The 19,121-nt window shown below is 42.8% G+C and overlaps 1 protein-coding gene across 2 annotated transcripts in view; it reads left to right on the top strand.

Moving 5' to 3' along the window:
* The window catches only part of GPD2 (glycerol-3-phosphate dehydrogenase 2), a 166,698-nt gene that overhangs the window by 56,842 nt on the left and 90,735 nt on the right, over positions 1-19,121 (top strand). For both annotated transcript variants that reach the window (XM_019522387.1, XM_019522386.1), the window contains exons 3-5: positions 1,392-1,563; positions 12,576-12,700; positions 13,713-13,810. In XM_019522387.1, the coding sequence (XP_019377932.1) occupies positions 1,392-1,563; positions 12,576-12,700; positions 13,713-13,810 (395 nt within the window). The remainder of the gene's footprint in view (positions 1-1,391; positions 1,564-12,575; positions 12,701-13,712; positions 13,811-19,121) is intronic.

Below are 19,121 nucleotides of genomic sequence, written 5' to 3'. Positions count from 1 at the left end.
CTGGGGCTGCCTGTGCCTGCTCCGGACAGCCCCGCTCAGGCTACGAGCGCCTGCAGCAGGGAGCGCTGGCCGTGGGGCGGGCGAGGGGCCACTTTTCTCCACACAGGGAAGGAGCCCAGGGAAAAGCTGAGCGCAGGGTGCGGAAAAGCAGCCCCTTCCCTGCCCCATGGCCGGCGCTCCCTGCTGCAGCTGCTTGCAGGGCTGTGTGGAGCAGACACAGGCAGCCCTACGCTGGCTGTTAGCAGCTTGCAGCACGGGGTGCTGGCCACGGGACGGGGAAGGGGCCACTTCCCCTCCCCTCCCACTCCTTCCCTGGCTGGGGTCCCCCCCCCCCTTACCTGAGGTTCCGGCCCAGGGCAGCCACCTGCTCCCAGGCCAGAAGCCCTGGCAGGGGCTTCTGGCTGGGGGGGCGGGGCCGGGTAGGCCCCACTGTTGTTGGAGCCTGCTGGGCTTCCCCTGGGTCCTACTGCCATTGGTTTCTGTCATTTTTGACAGGAACCAAGAGCAGAGAAATATTAATTTTCTACATTTTTTAGGGGCCCTGCGGGCCGGATAGAATGGCCTCGCAGGCCGTATTTTGCCCACCCCTGCACTAGAGCATGCCTCTCTGCTCTGCTGGAGCAGACAGCTTAGGTCAAAGCTATCCAGCCCACCCTGCAAAGGAGGGAGGGTCTTGCAGGGGAGGTGCAAAGCATCCTGGGATGCTTCAGGGACTGTGAGTTAACTTGAATCTGCAGGGGATCTGGGACAGAAGTTCAATAAATCGATGTAACCTAAGTCAGTAAAGTCTGATACTTTATCCAGATTTATCTTAAACCGGTTTCAGCCACTTTGAATGTGGCTTATGTGCACTGAACTTCTGTTGTGTTACAGATTTGCACTGGTTTCTGATCACTTATACTGTTTTATGTGTAACTTCTGTGCCTAGTGAATGTTTTTGATGCTATGGATTCCTATTTGAAATCTCTGGGTTTATCTTGCGACTCTCCTGTGTCAGTGTTTGCACACCTAACAGTGCTAATGTTGCTTGGCACTCCCTAGCCCCCCTTAGAAGGCTCTCATGGCACTCTAGGGTACAGAGATACAGAGTTTGAATTCTGTATAGGGTATATATTTATTTTAAAATTTTCATTACTTTCCCCTGGGTACTTTATATTGTACACGATTTATTATCCTGGTGATAGATGTGTGAGCCAAATGTACGCTAACCTTTCACTCTTTTTGCTTGTTAGTCATTATTATCCTTTTGATTTAAAAATGAATTTGAATATTCAAATGCACGTCTTTCAGTTATTCTCAGCTAAACTACACCTGCTTTATAAGGTATCTACTAGTCTTATGTTTTTTTAATTTGATTTCGTTCCTTTTTTCTTTGTTTTTCATCTTCGTAGGGCAACCTTGTATATGTTCAAGCAGCAGAACCTGCAAATGTTCCAATGAAAAATCACCTTCCTGCAAGAGAAGATCAGTTACTAGCTCTACAAAACACAAGTGAATTTGATGTGCTAATTATAGGAGGAGGAGCAACAGGGAGTGGCTGCGCTTTAGATGCTGTTACTAGAGGTGAGCCATGGGGGCATGAGTGTATATATGTGGGGGGTTTTATTAGTTAAATGTGTGTTCCTTACTTTTGTTCTAAAATGACAATATTTTATTCTACAAAGGGATGAGACAGCTGCAACTACTATAAACATTTAATACTTGTTCATCTTAACACAGGTTTTAAGTTGAGTCATTCCAGCTTAAAATTTACTGACCACATTCAGCTTGAAAGTCTTTGATTTATTTTCTCTTCCTTAATGAGAAGTTCTGTGTAGCAAGAGGGAATATAATATCCGCATTCAGATGCACTGTATGGGTTTCAGAATCCATTTCTGTTTTTTCTTTTGAAATGTTTCTGTTTACGTTTTTGTTGTGCAATTAAAGTAGATGGAAATATTACTCTTCTGATACTATTTTCATAGACTTCAGCTGGTTTATTGTTTAAAACATTGGACCAAAATAGTTTAGAACTGATTTAAAGAGAAACAACTTCCTTTGTGGTGAGTGGAGTTATTTGCTTGTTGTGGGTTGAATGTGACCCTTTGATTTTTAACCGCCAGTTCCAGAACTGGAATTGATACATTTTGATAAAGAAAAAATCATGGCGTGCTCTCTACAACTAAAAATTAACACGTAGCAATCAGCTGATCAAGCAAATAGACAAGTTACACTTGTCAAAGTTAAGAGGCACCTAAACTTTGATTTTTATGTTTCTATTGAAACTCCTTTCAATTTCTGTGTTGTGTTGTGGTGTGCTTATTCATATATACCAGAATGTCACTGTAGTTTGCTTGTTGCCATTGATGCCCTTCTATTACCTTTTTAACAGTATAGAATACAGTCAAATCTGGAAAGTTTAAGGAAAAAATGATTCCAGAAAGATGATAAAGTGAAGTTGTGCAGGCTGAGCATTCCTCTGAAATAGTCAGCAGAGGCCTCAGAATCAATTAGCTGTTAGTTAATGGACCTTCTAAGAGTGAATTTTTGGGATGGTGATTGTCTCAGGAGTTGTGAAACGTCACACTTCAAGACGTTACTGTGGTTAATTCTGTATCTCTTGTAAGAGCTCACAGCTTCTCTCAAAGGGCACTGACAAAAGGTGACATTTGTCATGCAGTCAACCCTTTGAAAGAGTCCTACAGCTGTGCCCTGACAGAAGTGCATGGATGCAGAGTGCTTTAAAAGTGCGTGATCACATGACAAATAAACCCTCATGTAATGAGGGTTCAGATGAAGGCACTTCAAAGCTGATGGACTTCATTAACTTCTCCCTGTTCCTTCTCGGGATTGGGGCTGGGCTGATGCAGCTCAGCCCTGCCCCTAGTGCTGTCTACAGCAAGGGAGGAGGGGAAGGGAGCTGCAGGCTGTGTGGTGTACCCAGCCTGAGCTGGAAGGTGGGTTGGGGGATGGCACATGGATTGGAGCTCCCCTCGCAGGTGGAGGGAGTTGCAGGGAGCTCCAATCCTCATGTGTCCCCTCCGACTCAGGTTGGACAAACCCCAGCCCACAGCTACCTCCCCTCCTTTGTCCCCCTCCCTTCCTGCAGAAAGTACCAGAGCTAGAGTGGGTACTAGGGGAGAGAGGCTGCAGATGGACAGCTCCTCCTGGATCAGCTCCAAAGTGGAGCTTGATACCGAACAGCGAGTGTCAGTTGTGTCGAGGGATTGCCTAACTCCTGACACTTTCTGTACAGCACCATGAGTCAGAGCAGGGAGCTGCACATCTGTCAGCACCCTAAGGAATCCTCCCGACAGAAGCGTCTGCTGTGACAGAAGTGTCACTGTGCTTGTAAGCCTTGGTTTCTTTTCCACAGTCGTGGAAATTGTGTTAGCAGGGATGGATGAAACGTTTATTGTAGAATTGTAGAAAAAGTTCATTCATGGAACCCTGTGGAAGTTCTGGAAAAAATGATGTAAGGATGAGCTTTGCTGAAAATGTGGCTAATGAGATTAACAATGTATAGGTGCATGTCTGGATAAATTGCTTATAGAACTTGCTAAATACTGTTTTTTTAAAGAAGTGTTTTATCTCACTTACTTTCTTTCCTACCCCTGCCCCCTCTCTGTTTCCTTTTGTTTTCATCTACCCCAGCAATATGCCTCCCATCTCTTAAACTTGAATCGCTAGTGACTTTCTCCTTTGCTCTCCAAGTCTTTATCCATCATTTTCCATCCCTAATAGAAAGACAGTACTTCTGGACTTCCCATCATGACTACTCCATTTTCTTTCTCTTAACTTATCTCCTTATGGTAGGCCATAAAAATGTAGCCATTTTCTTCCTTTTTTCATGATTTTCTGTTTGTGACTACTCTCACTCTCATTCTTTGAATATTTGTTCTATTTTTTCTCCTATAGGCTCCAACTGAATTCAGTGGTGGAGGGGGGGCACCCCCCTGTTGACAGAGAGAAAGGTAGCTTGATATGTTAGTCAGGCAGAAGGCAGGGCAGGGCAGCACCTTTGAGGTTAAACTGGTTCAGAGAGGCACAGACCTTTGTAGGTGACAGTCCACTTTGTTAGATGCATCATTAGCATTTGAAGTAGCCTACAAAGCTTGTGCCCCTCTGAACCAGTTCTCTCTAAGGCGCTGCCCTGCTCTGCTTTCTGTGTTGATTTGTGTGACCAGTATTAGAGCTTTAATCCATATTAATATTATGATTCACATCCATCTCAAAGCATTGTATTACTGTTCTCACCTGTTATTTCACTGTCTTTATCTTTCCTGCTCAGTCCTCATTTTTCTTTGATTGTATTCATTCTTTCTGTCATCCCCCATCTGTCATACAGCCCATACTTGGAACCTAGATATGGTGATGCTGAGCATTGCTGGGCCTATGACCTGGCTCCTGGAGTAGAATTAACTATGCAAAGAAGGAATGCAGGAACTAGGGGGAGAGTAAGCAAGCCTCCCAGTCTTGGCCTTCTCTGTAGCCTGATGCTTATGGCCCTCTGCTGGGAGGTGAGATTGTGGTATTGATTCCCATCAAGAGCATTGAGCCAAGGTTCTCCCACTTCCTTGGTAAGTACTCTAACTTGTAGGTTTAAAAGCCTGCTGGCAGTAGGACCATCACCACTTCTTCCTCCAGTTGTGTTTTGCAAAAAATTATCAAATAGTCAGCAGAAGCACAGATGTAAATGCTGTTTGGAAGAGTTAGGCATGCTCTAAGTGTGCCTCCTGTATTGGGACCCTCAGGGGATGTAAGCACATTTGGGATCCATGGGTGTACTTAGAAGTAGTCTTGCCAAGCTGGTAACTATTCTGGACATGTCAAAATGCAACACTAGGAAACCTTCTGGTGAAAATCAATGTGCTTTACAGCCCTGCCCATGAGAGCTTTGTGAATTGCACTCACGGAACGTAGGTGCCCACCGATCCTCACTTTAGCTTTTGTGGGTTTGGCTTTACTGCTGGCTGTCATGCTATTCCACATGCTTATAAAGATCCACCACAAAAGACCAAACTCTCATTCGTTAGAGGGGAATACGGCAGCCACACCAATATTATAGCTGCTTAATATTTCTCATGGTGATTTCTTGTAACCATTTTAATGAAATGCTAACACTTGTCTACAGTAGGCCTTTTAAACATGGTTGGAAGAAAACCATCAGACTAGAGAGGTACATTTTGTTTGTATGCTTACATTCTGCTCAAGTTTAGCTGAGTTATAATTTATAAATTCACCAGTTTCTCTTGATTGCATTGCTTAGAAACAAATTGAGACAAAACTATTTTTCTACAATATGTACTTTGACAGCAAATTGTGTTGGATGAAGACTGCCTTGTTTAGCATAATTGTCCTATGGTTTCATAGTTTCACAATTGGTAGGGTCGGAAGGGACCTGAACAGATCATCAAGTCTGACCCCCTTCCATGGCAGGAAAGAGTACTGGGGTCAAACAACCTCAGCAAGGTGTTCATCCAGCCTCCTCTTAAAGACCCCCAGGGTAGGAGCCAGCACCACTTTGCTTGGAAGTTGGTTCCAGATCCTAGCTGCCCTGACAGTGAAGTAGCACCTCCTGATATCTAGCCTGAATTTACCGTCTGCCAGCTCGTGACCATTATTTCTTGTTACTCCTGGTAGTGTTCAGGGGAACAGGGACTCCCCCGATGCCTGCTGGTCCCCTTTGACTAGTTCCCCAACGGCCACTAGATCCCCCCTCAGCCTTCTGTTGTGGAGGCTGAACAGGTTCAGGTCCCGTAGCCTGTCCTCGTAGGGCCTGCCCTGCTGCCCCCTGATCATGCGAGTGGCCTCCTCTGGACCCTCTCCATGTTGTCCACATCCCTCCTGAAGTGCAGTGCCCATGGTACGTCCTCACATATGCTGCTAACACAATGCTTTTAAAGCAAAAGACAGAGTCTCAAAAGACAGCCATAGCAGTCTGAACATGCTTTGGCATTTCTGACTTTGAGCTTTCTGGCTTGTTGGGTTAAAGTGTTAACTTTGGTGCTGTGCACTTTTCTACCATTCTTGCACATAATGTAAAGTTCTACATGGCCTCAGAAAGACAAGTCTTGAAAGTGAGGGGTGAAATTCGGGACCTGTAGAGTCAATGAGAGTTTGGAGAGGTTTCAACTTGAAAATGTGCGACTGTAAGCAAGGTACAGCAGTAACACACACATCTCTTGTAGAATGACACATTCATTTCAATCAGTAGTCCAAGGTGAATTTTGTTATGTTCCTGTTTTTATGGATAGAATCATAGAGAGGTAAAACTGGAAAGGACCTCTGGAGGTTATCTAATCCAACTCCCTGCTTCAAGCAAGATCATTCATATCCAAAACATTTCATATAAATCCTTGTCTAACCTATTACTAAAATTATAGTCGACGCTGTCACACCACAGGGCATGGCACCCTAATTTGCAACAGGTAACGCAGGGGACAACAGCGACCAATGTTCTGCTATTGCAAACATTGTTAAAATATGCTTAAGAGATCTAAGGAAAAGGGTTCTGCCCTCTGCTATAGAGGAAGGCAAACCAGTCTGACCAAAGGGTAAAATTCCTTCCTGACCCCATGGGAAATATCCATATGCAATAGGCATAGCTACTCCTAGATCATCCCTGCCCAATACTTATCCAACCTCTTCTTGAACATCTCCAATGATGGACAGTCCACAACTTACCTAGGCAGTCTGTTCCATTGCCTCATTGTTCTAGCATTCTGATATGCTACTTTCTTTCTCCTGAACCAAGGAACAAGTGTGTATATTTTTGACATATAAGGCAATAATACCAACACATTTTCTCCCAGCCCCGTCTTTCTGAAATAGAGCGTAGCTCTCAGTGGGCGCATCTACAAGAGATGCTGAAGACCAAGTCTACTGTGCATTAGCATGGCAGTCAGAAACCATGCTAATGCACAGTAGATTTAGTCTAATACGCATTAACATCCCAGAAAAAGCATTTATCTGCGCTAATGTGCTAATGTACGGTGCATTATTACAGGTACTAACTTAATGCACCATAATTACAGTGCGTTAATGAACAGGTAGATGCATTCAGTATTGATCTTTCCAGTCATAAGCGCCGTCTTAACAAGCCTCTATGATACCAATCAGTTCATAGTTTATTTTACAGACTGTGATTTCCAGCACCTCTTGCTTGTTTTCCATATCTTTCACATTTGTATGCAGTTTGCTTTCTGACCTACTTGTTTTCATGTGGCTCTCTGGCCCTTTCCCAGAGTTGAGCTGCTGCTTCTGTTCCATGCTTCTCTGGATTGTTTTCTCTGTTGTTGCATGGTTTTATTCACCATCCTCTGTGGACCTTAAAGTCCTCCTTATTGGGTTGGCCACACAATGCCTAAAGGTGCATTTCCCCCATTTTGGTTAGATGGATCCTGTCTCTTGATAGCAGGCCTTTTTCTCAGAACATCTGCCCATTGTTAAAGAATCCAAAGTTTTCATGTTGACATCACCATCTTAGCCACAATTTTATTTCTGTGATATGATGGTCCCTGCCTGGGCCCTTACCTTCCATTGTGCCCCAGTTTTCTTAGTCTTCCTGCTAAGAGTCTCATAGTCTCCTCTTTTCTGCTCGGTTTCATTCTTTGCAGTATTGTTGGTGCTTATGTGGAGAAGCAGGGAAGGGTAATGGTCTGGTGGATGGATGAGCTCAGACTCCAGGCACACTTCCAGGACCCCAAACTGAACAAGAAATTGTTTTTTCTGTTCCCTGCAGAAGGGAGGTACCTACCACAACCAATTCCTTCTTCCTTCTCAGTGCACTAATCTTAAAGGCCCCATTCCTGGGACCATGCACTTCCTGTTCTCTGGACTTCTGGGTCCTCTGGATCCCCCATGCTGATGTCTGCACTTCTGTGTTTTCCCAAGCTGTTCCACTGCAGAGTGTTTGAAAGCAGTTGATGATTTCAGTCTCTTCCTCTTCAGTTCCTCTTCTTCCTTCTAGTTGTCACATATTGCCACTTCTCTTTTCCCTTTGGCCTGTCTAATGCCAACTTCTCATGGCTTCTATCAAAGAAGTCTTCATTTTTCCCTCAGCACACAGCATGGATGCCTGTGTTTCTAACCATTAAGTCTTTTCCTCCAACATGGAAACTGCCTTCTACTTGGTGCAGATGAATTTGGTCTCGACTCTCTGGGAGGAACAGGAGGATGGCCCATCCCACTCAAATAACAATTACTGTTCAGTAAAGTTAATTGGTAAATCTGTGAGATCAAAGATTGTTGTTTATGCCTTTGTTAGGTTGGTCCTCTGGAAAAAATTGTATTTGTAATGTTCAGTGTACAAAGAATTCTTGCAGGTTATCTATATTTATCATTTTACTACATATTTTGATCATATCAGTAGCTTTCTGAAGTGTGAAATAATCATGAGCATTTGGTTAATGAATTGTGTATTGTTACTGTTCATTCATGGAATTTGCTCTTTTATTATGTTTGATGCTTCACTTAACAACAAATTTTGCTTTTTCTCTGTTTGATAAGTTTTTACCAAATTATTCCTGATTGTATCCATTAATCTTCAGTCACATTTGACAAAAATAAATTACTGTGATCTTTTGAAGTTACCAGTAATAATTTTTAAGGACATCAAAGTTTTGGGGAAACTAATAGATGTTAAAAGGTTTGCATATCATTGTTCTACAAGCAGTATTATGAAGCACTGTAATGTTTTTAGGAGATGCAGGGTAAAGAACAGAGTACAGGGACAAATGCTAGCATCAGTTATTCTGTCCCTGGTCATGCACAGTTGCTGTTCCCAGCTTTGCTTAGAATCTTATTGAACCTGTTTCCTCCTTTATTTCTGCCTTGCTTACCTAATTTCAAATGAGGAAAAAATATCAGGTCTCTGAAAAAATATCAGGTTTCTACGAAAGCAACCATCTCAGGTATGCATATTGTTCCTGGAGGTTTTGAATAAGAGGCTGCCACCTTGACTGAAATGCACTTGAGGTGAGCACCATCCCTTCCAAATTCATACAGCTGTATGAAATAACCACAGAGTGGTTAAGTTGCTTGTAGCTGCTTACAATTTCTAGAAAGTTAAGTTAGTAGTTGCTTAACACAGCTGTCAATTAAGACACCAATTATAATATAAGTTTGGAAGACTGTGGGCCAAATGAATGACACAGAGCCCATCTGCAGTCTGCATCAGGCCCTGGGGCCTGGCATCCTCCCCTCCCTGCCCTGTACACTAGGATTGGGGCTCAGGGACCCAGCACTGCCCCCTTCTACTTCTTGTGCTCGGGGATTGGATTCTAGGGGCCTGATGCCATCTCCTTCTGCCCCCTGCATGCCAGATTTGGGTCCTTGGGGGCCTAGCACTGCCTAGCACCAGGATTTGGTTCTGGGGACTGCAGCTGCCTCTTCCCACTCCACACACACTGTGATTGGGTCCTGTGGGCCTGGCAGCACCCCCACCTTGCCCCCCAAAACTGGATTGGGCCTTGGGACCCAGTGCTGCCCTGCCTGGCCCTGCATGCTGGGATCAGGCACCTTATACAGTGCACAGGGCCTGGTTTGAGATTTGGTAGGAAGGGAGCGATGTCACTTTTCCCCTTTTGCCAAATTTTCAGACCTGTGGGGAGCTCTGTGGGCTAGATGACACAGTGAGGTGGGCTGGAGTTTGAGTACCCCTGTACTATTCTACTCAGAGCTGTTTAGGCCTTAGCTGGATTATTCTGAGGTCTGCATTTTAGGAAGAACGTGGAAAAACTGGAGAGGGTCCAGAGGCAAGTGGCAAAGATAATAAAGGGGTTCAAAAGCAAGCTGTATGAACAAAGATTGAGAGACCTAGGCATGCTTAGTTTGGCAAAAAGAAGACTAAAGGGTGACAAGGTAGCCATTTTTTTAAATATTAGGAAGGCTTCTATAAAGCAGAGAGAATAACTATTGTTCCTCACCATGGAAAGCTGAATACAAAGCACTAGGTTTAAACTGCAGCACAGATTTGAATTGCATCCTCAGTAACCATGATGGACTCAAATTTTAATGTGAGAAATTAATCCACTTGATGTGGCCCATGCAAAACTAGTATGTCAGTTAATGCAAGAGTCCTCTGTTTTCCATCCTTTATTATTTATTAACAACAGTACTTACAATAGTAATAGCATTCCTATTACTACTACTAATACCAGTAGCAACAATAAAAGTATGATAACTACTGTTGTTATGATGCTGATGTAATAATTAAATATATCGTTGAAAGAGAGAAGATAGCTGAGACATCACTTGATTAAATTTGGCTTTTGGAACCTGGGTATTGCAGCTGTTCTTTAATTAGCAAAAAAAAGCTGGGGTGGAGTTAGTCTATGATTTAACAGCAGTTCTGAACCCAGAATAGAATGTTTGGATTAGACAAATTGCATGAGATCACATACCGAAGGTACTGTGTGTTGGTCCTAAACCAGCAACAATTTCAATACTAAACATTCATTCTTAACTTTATACTCAGTGTAGGGACAGACATTACACACAAACTGGTTTAAGTGATCAGAAACTAGTTTAAACATGTAACAGAACAGGCATTCAGTACACAAAAAACAGTTTGAAAATGGCTGAACCCAGTTTGAGATAAACCTGGTTGAATGTAGTATAAAACTTAAACCAGTTTGACCCAAATCAGTTATGCAATGTTTGTCCCAGACCTCTTCCTGGTTTAAGTTTAAACCTGAGTCCCCTAGCATCCCAGATGCATTGTAGCCCTGGGTGGGGTTCTCTGCTCCAGAGAGCTGGGCTGGCTCCTCTCCTCTGCTCCCTAGCTGGAGCTCTAGCCGTGTTGGCAGGCACAGTAGCATCTGCCTGACTGCCCCATCCCTCACCCTACCCCACTGATTGCTCAAGCTGGGATTCCTCCCCTCTTGCATAGCACAGACTGTAGCCAGAATGTGGTATGCTAGCTAATTCTGAGACGTGTCTGTGTAGGGCAGACAGGACAGTGTCCGCTTAGGGCTTTTTGGAGTGAATCAACAGGTAGCTTCATTCCTTTCTTGGAAAAAGTAGTTTAAAAAGAGCCTGAACTAATGAGAGAGACTTGTTTTGTTGATGGGCTGATAAATGCTGTTACCAACTCCCTGCTGGGCTGGTCAGGAGCAGGGAGGGTGGGCGGGAACCCCTCCTAATAAGAGTGTCCTGCCAGGGCCTGCCCACTCCCTCCATTCCACAATGCTGACCGGGGGGTGGGGAGAGGAAGGGGAGGCTGCTCTAACACTCCTCTCCCCCTAGCTTCTAGACTGAGCCACTGTAGGCACGTGCCAGCATTTCCTCAGTCCAAAGGGGATGTCTGTACGATTACAAATTGGTTCAGCCTAGTCAGGTTAGACTAACCTACAAGGATTGAGTTCAATTCATAGATTCATAGATCCATAGATTTAGGGTCAGAAGGGACCTAGTAGATCTTCTAGCCCAACCCCCCGCCAGGGCGGGAGAACAACAAAACCCCAAAACAAGAAACGGGACTCAAATGACTTCAGCCAGGTAGGCATCCAGCCTCTTCTTAAAGACCCCCAGGGTAGGGGCCAGCACCACTTCCCTTGGAAGTTGGTTCCAGCTCCTAGCTGCCCTAACTGTGAAGTAGTTTTTGCGGATGTCCAATCTATACCTCCTCTCCATCAACTTGTGCCCATTACTCCTTGTTATGCCAGCGGGCGCTAGGGGAAACAGCGTCTCCCCCAAACCCTTCTGGTCCCCCCTAGTGAGTTTATAGACGGTCACCAGGTCCCCCCTCAGCCTTCTCTTGTGGAGGCTGAATAGGTTCAGGTCCCGCAGTCTCTCACTGTAGGGTCTGCCCTGTTGTCCCCGGATCATGCGGGTGGCCCTCCTCTGGACCCTCTCCGTGTTGTCCACATCCCTCTTGAAATGGGGCGCACAGAACTCAGGCTCAGGCTTTTTGAATGTCTGTCCCTAGCCTAAGAGTTAGGCTAAGTGAGACTAAAACCTCATTAAAGTTTCCTACTCTTGTCTTTCATAGCTTCCTCAAACCAAAAACTCAGTATTTTCAGTGGAAAGTCTCCTGATTTTGCTTTGGGAATAGACTTAAATTTTTAAAGTCTGTACTAAAATCCTTAAATCTTGTAATCTTGGTTGTGACTGATTGCTCCTTTGGCTTTGGGTACCTTTCTTATTTAATTGTTCCACCTATAAGATCAAAGTAATAACAGTTGCCTACCTCGTTAGGGTATTGTGATGATTAATTTGTGAATGTTGCAGTTGGAGAGATTTACTTCTATAGAGTTTAGTATTATTAATAAGACATTATGTGGTCCTACAATGACTACAAACTTTAATTAACTCATAAGAATATAGCCTCTGTAATGTACTATAATGCCTTTCTGTTGTGATATGTCCAGATTTTAATGTGCTTCTGTTTAAGTTGTGCTTTGACTTTTCCCCTAGGAAGAGGGTAGAATCTTTTCATTACAATGTAGACAGCGTGCTGCACTTTGAATACAAATTTATCCATGTTCAGAGTAATTTTTCTTGTGATTGCCTCTACCCTAGAGAAGTGTCTTTAATGAATTACATACAAATTGTGTAATTTAAGAAGTTAATTTGGTTTTCTGGTTACACAGGACTAAAAACAGCCCTTGTAGAAAGAGATGATTTCTCATCGGGGACCAGCAGCAGGAGCACTAAATTGATCCATGGTGGAGTGAGATATCTTCAGAAGGCCATCATGAAGTTGGATTTTGAGCAGGTAATTGTTTATGCTCGTTGTTAAGCAAAAATTGCTAGTAGACTTTTTATTTTTTCTTCCTCCCAATTAAATATGTATTCCCATTCTATGGTTTCTAATACTTTCTTTTGTTCCATAAAAGAGGCACTGTGCATACAAAATGGTTTCCTCAGTTAATTCTTCTAGAGTGGGGAAACATGCACTGCTTTTTCTTGTTTGGGTTATATTTACAGGCATTTGGGAATGCAGTAACTTGTATGTTGTGTAGTGTATGGGGAAAGAAGAGGGGCTGAATGATTTCAGTGTACAAAGGATTTCTTTTTTTATCCTGTTGATAGGAATGGATTTGTTATGAAGGTGACAGTGGGAAATGAATGGTTATATATTTTTAACCTATACACTGAGATGGAAAGTGAGGCAAAACTGAACGTTTGTGAAAGCCCGAAAGCTTGCCTCTTCCTGTGAAATTTTTCCCTGAATGCTTGCTAAAAATACTCAAACATGGTTGAATATTATACAGTAGAATTACATTTTACTGAATATCCCCTATTCAGCTCTATACATCACTGCTTTATGTTAAAAAACATTTCACTCTGTTGCTTATGTGTTTGCTGCTCCCAGTGAACAATAGAGAATATAATTGTATGGATCTGATAAGAAGCAATTACTTAGATATTTTCAAAGGTAGGAATCATTTCATACCATTTGAGTGCTACTTAAAGTTAGCAGTTTAACTCATATGCAGTGGCAATAAGTAAACTTGCTGGTAGAACTTGCACTGTACCTGAAAGTTAAAAATTTTGATTTTCTTATTTGGTAAGTTCTAAAACAAATCCTTAAATAATGTCATTGCGATATTGAAAAAGTAGTAGAGAGTGTATAATAAACTACCACAGCAAAAGGCTCCTGTATGTAGTTTATGCACTAACTAGCAGAGTTGTTTTATCACCTTGCACTTGTTAAGGTAAAAATCCTGAATTATTAGTTTTGTGTGTTTTTTTGTTTTTTGTTTTGTTTTGTTTTTTTTTTTTAGTACAAGATGGTAAAAGAGGCACTTCATGAGCGTGCCAATTTGCTTGAGATCGCTCCTCATCTGTCCTCTCCTTTACCTATAATGCTTCCTGTTTACAAGTAAGTCCCTCAATTTTCTTTCTGTTGCAGTTTCTTAGAGCTTTTCTTGACAAAAACAATGCTTTTTCACTAGAGGAGTTTTTTTTAGTATGCCTTTTTCTTAGTATGCTTTTAAACTGTCAGAAGTCTTGTCTCTTAAGTGAGAATTCTGTTGTTGGGTTGCAGATGTGTGATGTTTTTGTATAGTACCACCAGTTAATGTTCTTGTGTCCTTCTCAGACTCAAGTACCGTCCAGGCAATAAAAATGCATTCTAAGGTGAAGCTTGATTCATAAAATATTGCATAATATTTTGAAATTAAATCAATTTGTAAGAGGAGCATTCCCTTCTAAATCGTGTGTGTGCATATGCACGCATACACACACATGTAGGGTTGGAGGGGAAAGGAAGAGGTTAGTGACCCTCACCTTTACATTCTGCAAAGCCATCCGCAACCTTCTGAGCTCTTGTGCAATGGCCAGCGCCAGAGTAAAGGAAGGTGCTCCCTACTCATTAAGCTAGGCAGGCCATCACCTGCACAGACAGGAAGCATAGTATGGCTGCATCGGAGGTTTTAAAGGAGCTGCAGTTCTTGTGGAAACAAGGGCATATTTTGTTCCCTTAAATTCATGCTTTGTCACAAGCATGCAGAAATAAAATTAAAAAAAAAAAAAAAAAGGCTAAGATGCAAAATGAGGTACAACTATCATGGGCATAAAAGATGACAAGAAAAGGTTTTTTTAAAGAATTAGAAGTAAGAGGAAGATGGGGAAGTTATAGATCTGTTAATGGGGAAAGAAGAACAAACAATGGATAATGTAGCAAAGGCTGAAGTATTCAGTGCTGCCCTTTATTCAGTCATTGTAAAAGAGGTAAATTGCGACCAGATACTTAACACAATTAATTTTGACAAGGAGAGCAGGCCAGAAGAGGGAAATAACAGGCTGAAGCATATTTTAGATAAGTTTGATGTATTTAAGTCATCAGGGCCTAATGAAATTCACTCTAGAGTTCTTAAGGAACTAGCTGAAGCAATCTCTGAATCGTTAACAATTTATTTTTCATAGATTTCATAGACATTTGGGCTGGAAGGGACCCCGGAGGATCATCAAGTCCAGCACCCTGCCCCAGGGGCAGGAAGTCAGCAGGGATCATAGGATCCCAGCAAGATAAGCATCCAAATGTGTCTTGAAGGCGTTCGAAGTGGGTGCTTGAACCGCCTCTGGCAGCAGTCTATTCCAAACCCTGGGGGCTCGGACAGTGAAGAAGTTCTTTCTTATGTCTAGCCTGAATCGGTCACAGTGGAGTTTGTGACCATTCGATCTTGTCATCCCTTGGGGCGCTCTGGTGAACAGACGTTCCCTCAGATCCTGTTGAACACCCCTGATAAACTTATAGGTGGCCACCAGATCACCCCTGAGCCTGCGTTTCTCCAGGCTAAAGAGCCCCATTGCTCTCAGCCTCTCATCATAAGGTCTGTTTTCCTGACCTCTGATCATGCACGTGGCTCTCCTCTGCACCCTCTCAAGCCTCTCCACATCCTTTTTGAATTGTGGAGCCCAAAACTGGACACAGTACTCCAGCTGGGAGCTCACCAAGGCCAAGTACAGCACGCGAATGATGTCCCAGGATCTGCTTGAGAAGCATCTATGGATGCAAGCCAGCATTTTGCTTGCTTTACTAGCCGCAGCATCATACTGAAGACTCATGTTCATCTTGTAGTGAACCATGACCCCCAAATCCCTTTCATTTGCAGTGCTAACCACTATAAGCATGGTGCAGGTTTTTCCTCCCAAGGTCGAGAACCTTGCATTTTTTGGTGTTGAGCACCATCAGGTTCTCGTCCGTCCATTTCATGAGTCTGTCCAGATCTGCCTGGATCACCCTCCTATCCTCAGGTGTGGATGCTTTATGCCAGAGTTTGGTGTCATCGATGAACTTGACCAGTCCGCTTCTGACACCAATGTCCACATCATTGATGAAGATGTTAAACAGTATAGGTCCTAGGACAGAGCCTTATGGGACCCCACTGGTCACAGGGCACTAAGACGACTTGCTCCTGTCGACCACCACCCTCTGGGTCCTACCACGGAGCCAGGTCCCCAGCCAGTGGACTGTGGTGACATCAAGGCCACAGTTAGCCAGTTTAGCCAAGAGGTGATCGTGGGATATCAGATCGAAGGCTTTTTTTTTAAAGTCAAGGTATACAACGTTGATCTCTTCCCCCTTGTCCAGGTGATACGTCACCTGGTCATAAAAGGAAATGAGGTTGGTCAAGCAAGACCTACTCACAACAAACCCATGCTGGGTATCCCTCAGAATATTGCCTTCAACTAGTCTGTTAAGGATGGCCTCCTTGATAATCTTTTCCAAGACCTTCCCGAGGATAGAGATCAGGCTGATGGGCCTGTAGTTTGCCGGCTGTACTTTTCTCCCTTTCTTGAAGATAAGTATGACGTTGGCCCTCTTCCAATCATCAGGCACTTCACCAGAGTGCCAAGAGCTCTCAAAGATCCGTGCCAGGGGCTGTTTTGAAAACTTACGCTGAGGAGGGAAATCCTGGGGAACTGGAAAAGGGCAAACAGAGGACCTATATCTTTAAAAGTGGGGAAAGGGAAGACCCAGAGGGTTATAGACAGCTCAGCCTTATTTAGACAACTCAGGAAGACTGATCAATTATTGTTCAATAAATCAATTGATTTGATAAGTCAGTTGAATTGACCAATGATTGATTGATCAATCTGTTCATTAGTTTCTAGAACACAGTGAAGTAATTAAAATCATCAGTGTGAAATTGGTGAGAACTTGTTATGTTAAATGAGTCCAGTTTTCTTGACTGGATAACTGGCCTGTTAGGTAAGGGACTAGTAGCTGATGTGATATATTTTAAGTTATTGATTAAAAGAAAGCCATGCTTTACTTTAAACTCTGTGCACTCCTGTGCCCAGCCCACTGTATGTCCAGTAGAGGCAGCATGTTAGTTGGACCTGGCTCACCCAATGTCTGTATAGATTGGGCACTTCAGTGGGGCTTTTTTGGCTGTTTTATCTAATAGATGATTGACTCAGCTTCAGCTAAAAGTGCCAAAAGCCCGCTGAAGTGCCCAATCTGTACAGATGCTGCAGAGCTGGGTTGAAGTAATGCGCTGCTACTTCCGGTAAAGTGTGGTGGGTTTTTTTGGTTTGGTTTTTAACATCTGCAAGTAGCCCATGTGGTGGATGCTATCTGGGAAAATGAGGAAGAGGTAATTATAGTTCACTTTCAAGTAGGGTCTGATGAGTCTGTTTTGGGGTGGGTTTTATTTACTATTTCATTAATTTAGATGATGGAGTAGAGAGTGTATTTATAATTTTTTTGGATTATACAAAACTGTGAGGTTTCAGGTACTCAGGAGAATGGGATTAGAATTCAAAATGATCCTGAGGCATTGAAGAGAAAATCTGAAATTAGTAAGTCAAAATTCAATAAAAATAGGAAGGAGAAATCTAATGTATAAATGGGGGATTACTTGCTAGGCAGCAATTTTAGACAAAAGGATTATAGTGGGTCACATTCTAATGAGTCAACATTGTGATCTTGTTAAAAAATAAATTAAAAATATAAAATAAAAGATATCCCAGAATGAGGATAACTCGACACAAGGGGTAATTATTTCTCTTTACCCAGTGCAATTGAGGCAGCATACTTTAAGAAAGATAAAGACAAGTGGTAGAAGCAAGAAGAAGAATCTTAGAATAGCTGTAAGGAAGGGTTGAATGAATTGGGGATCTTTAGTTAAGAAAAGAGAAGACCGGAGGAAGGCAGCAAGTACCCCCACCTTCCTGTAGCCCACCAAACTACTGGCAGGCAGAATGGAATGGTTCTGTGAGATGCATCCAGCTGGCAGGCTGTATGTTTGACACTCTTGGGTTAGATCATAGGAAAACATATCCTTAAAATTAAAAATATATGCACGGAAATAGGTTACTCAAGATTCTATATCTGTCACTGGAGGTTTTAAAGAACAGCTTAGAGAAAGATCTGTCAAGAGCCATCTTGGTATACTTGATCTGGCCTCTGCCTAGACTGTCTCACAGACATGTCCATTCCAACATTTCTGATCATATTAGCATAGGAGGGTTTCAGGTCAGGAACCTGAACTCAAGGAACTCTAACCCCCTCTGCATTGATTCCCATACTTGGACTCCTTTTCTTGAAATCACGTTGAAGGTGTATAGAATACTTATTCAGTCCCTATTCTAAAATAGCTAAGGGCCAAAGTATGCTTGCACTTACTGGTTCTCTATTCACAGTGGAAAAAGTTGTCAGTTAGGTTGAATAAAATTAAGTATGTGTGTAGGCCTCTGCAGGGCTGTGTGGGTTTGGAAAAAAAACAGGAAAGGAAAAGCTAGGAACAGGAAAGCATAAAAGTGAAAGGAAGAGCAACACTGGCAAGGACTGAGTGAAAAAAAGATTGGAAAAAGATACAAGAAAATCAGTGAAGATAAAGATGTTGGATGAAGGGCCAAGTATGCATTTTTCTTTGCCTTGTGGTCAGCGAGCAACTTTTAGAGCAGTGTTTTTCAACCTTTTTTTTCATTTGTGGAACCCTAAAAAATTTCGAATGGAGATGCGGACCCTTTTGGAAATTTCAAATGGAGGTGCGGACTCCTTTGAATTGTAAGTGTGAGTATTTGCATACTTTTGATTAATCGTCATAGTCATCTTCTGTGGACCCCTAGACATAGTCTGTGGAGTCCCAGGGGTCTGCAGACCACAGATTGAAAACCATTGTTTTAGAGAAACTAAAGCTGCTTGCAGTCATTAAAAAAAAAAAAACAAAAAAAAGCAAACAACCCCCCCCACACTTTACTGGAAGAAGCAGCAATTAGAGTCAATCAATTATTAGATAAAAGCACCAAAAAAACCCACTAAAGCACCCAATCTATACAGGCATTGGGCGAGCTGGGTCCAAATAATGTGCTGCCTCTTCAGGCCATGGTCTGGGCTTGGCATGGGAGTATGCAGAGTTTATAGTGCTGGGTTTTTTGGGTTTTATTTTTTTTAATGTCTGCAAGAGTCTGAGGGGTTTCCTTACCATTCAGTCTGCCAGACTTCCATTGATGATAATAAGAACTTTTTTTGATCAAGGAGTGTAGTTCCAGGTCCTTAATTTGAACTAACTTACATGTTCTGTTATTATAACAAAGCTTTTTGGGTGCCTGCAATGTGTGGGGGCGCTGATCTGATGCGCTGTCATTACAGCATGTCACAGCACAAACATTGCAGGTGCTTTAATTAGAGCAGCTCTCAGAACTGTTCTAATTAACCCCCCCCCCCCGCATATGTAATA

The sequence above is a fragment of the Gavialis gangeticus genome, unplaced genomic scaffold, assembly GCF_001723915.1.
Source record: "Gavialis gangeticus isolate Ggan-Ray unplaced genomic scaffold, GavGan_comp1, whole genome shotgun sequence".
Classification (NCBI taxonomy): Eukaryota; Metazoa; Chordata; order Crocodylia; family Gavialidae; genus Gavialis; species Gavialis gangeticus.
This window is presented reverse-complemented; position numbering and strand designations above follow the sequence as displayed.